The sequence below is a fragment of the Phytophthora parasitica genome, assembly GCF_000247585.1.
Source record: "Phytophthora parasitica INRA-310 unplaced genomic scaffold supercont2.113, whole genome shotgun sequence".
NCBI lineage: Eukaryota > Oomycota > Peronosporomycetes > Peronosporales > Peronosporaceae > Phytophthora > Phytophthora nicotianae.
In genome coordinates, this window is record NW_008649099.1 from 70,819 (window position 1) to 72,842 (window position 2,024).

Here is a 2,024-nt window from a genome sequence, read left to right on the forward strand (position 1 = left end):
ATATCATGCATTGCTCGCGATAAAATTTTTACGGTCAGTTTTAAAAAGTTTCAAGTTTGTCGAGATTAGGACCAAGTGGCTTCCATGACGTCATTTATTTATGTTGCTTGAATGTGAGTGGTATCTTAACATGCTGCCTAGATGTGCACTTGACTTTTATCTACGGGGCCGAACACTCGGAGCAGCAGCAATGTGTCTGTCGTGTCAGATACAGCAACGGCCGGCGTCTGTGGCTATCGCTTTTGGTGATACGTTGTTTCGTCGGTAGGCTGAACATGTCATGTACTTATATGTAAAATTCATAGCTTCACCGTGCTAGCACGGCATTAGTGCCGTACTTAAGCGAGATATAGAGGCAGGAGCCTTGGGTGCCTCTAGTACCAAGGCACTGAGCAACGCATTGTAGATTGTAGATACCTTTCACGCATAAATTACGATATCATGCATTGCTCGCGATAAAATATTTACGGTCAGTTTTAAAAAGTTTCAAGTTTGTCGAGATTTGGATCAAGTGGCTTCCATGAGGTCATTTATTTATGTTGCTTGAATGTGAGTGGTATCTTGCTTGACATGTTGCCTAGATGTGTACTTGACTTTTATCTACGGGGCCGAACAGCAGCAGCGATGTGTCTGTCGTGTCACATACAGCAGCGGCCCGTGTCTGTATCCGGTGGGTCTAGCAGCTCTTCGACGAGCAGAGCGGCGTCTGTGGCTATCGCTTTTGGTGATACGTTGTTTCGTCGGTAGAGCGCTAGAGGCTGTTTACTTGTGTCTGGGGACGTGTCAGTTTTGGCTGGCGACACTGTGGACGGTAATTCCCGTGCTGTACGCATGGTCAGTAAATCGAAAAGTACGGATGGTGCTGATCTTGTGCGCTGTGGGTGGCGTGACGGCTTCCAGAGGCAGTATATCCGTGCGGAGCATTGGGACGTTGATGGAGCCTTCTGCTTCCGTGAATGCAGTAGATATGTCCGCCTGATGAGTGTTCATATTTTCCGCTGACTTTTGCGATTGCGTCCATGCAATATGGTAAACGTGTTGCACAAATTGATGTTGTTGCGACGAAAGCGAGAGAGCAAAATGCCCGTTGGAATGCATCAATGTATTTGAGTTGTAATATATTCGACATGTACCATGTATTCGATTACGTCTTCAATATGAACCCTAAGAGAATAACTACACTAAGCTACGGTAGATACTTCAGCATGTAACGCAGCCGGAGAAAGCCCAAACGTGCCGGGCTTGGTTTGGAAGGCAGTGCAACTCCAAATAGTAAACACTCGAAAAAGTTGAGAACTGCCACACCGCAACTTGACATGTCTGGTTGGCGTGAACGCTTCTCTCTCTTATTTGTCAGTAGTGCAAAGATCTCTTCAACTATCTGCTTCAGAAGTTCTTCACATTTGTCGTGGTACTTGGCCTTTGATGCTCGTAGGGGTCCTTCTTACGGTGAAAGTGGCATAGGATAACCCTAAAACCAGGGGGCTCTTTTTCCAGTAACCCAGCTCGCCAAGTACTTAATCGATCACGATGACTCTAATCATCGTCCACGACGGCTTACTAAACTTGAAAGAACTGATAGAATCGGTGAGGCATTCCGTGCTCTCATTTTCCATGAGACTGGGATGAACATTGGTCAACACGATCTAGCAAAACACAGAGAGTATAGTATCTTTGGTAAATCCAGTACTCAACTGGGTACGTCGTGTGGCTACAGCACCTGGAGGTACTAATATGTATTACAAGGTACCTTAACTCTCTAAGGGGGTCTAGGGGTACTCTAGATGCCATTTTATGCACACAGGTTGAGCGGACGATGTAACCTAATCCATTACGTCCGACTACTAGCGTACTCTCATAAAAAGGTCACGCGAAGTTACTAAATCCTAATGTGAATTCTTTCGGGATTCCCGAACTTTAAACGTATGGCCATTAGAGTGATTGTACAGTGGTGCACCTCATTTTCGACACCGGTATGCCTCTATAACCTTCAAAATTTTATGATTCCGCTCAGTGCATTGCGC

General features: G+C 45.6%; 1 protein-coding gene across 1 annotated transcript; it reads right to left on the bottom strand.

Moving 5' to 3' along the window:
* Positions 1-638: 638 nt before the first annotated feature.
* PPTG_24560 (hypothetical protein) lies at positions 639-990 on the bottom strand (the record flags this gene model as incomplete). Its single annotated transcript, XM_008917748.1, has 2 exons — positions 639-823; positions 855-990. 2 exons carry the CDS (start codon positions 988-990, stop codon positions 639-641), a joined length of 321 nt encoding a protein of 106 aa, XP_008915996.1.
* Between the last annotated feature and the right edge of the window lie 1,034 nt (positions 991-2,024).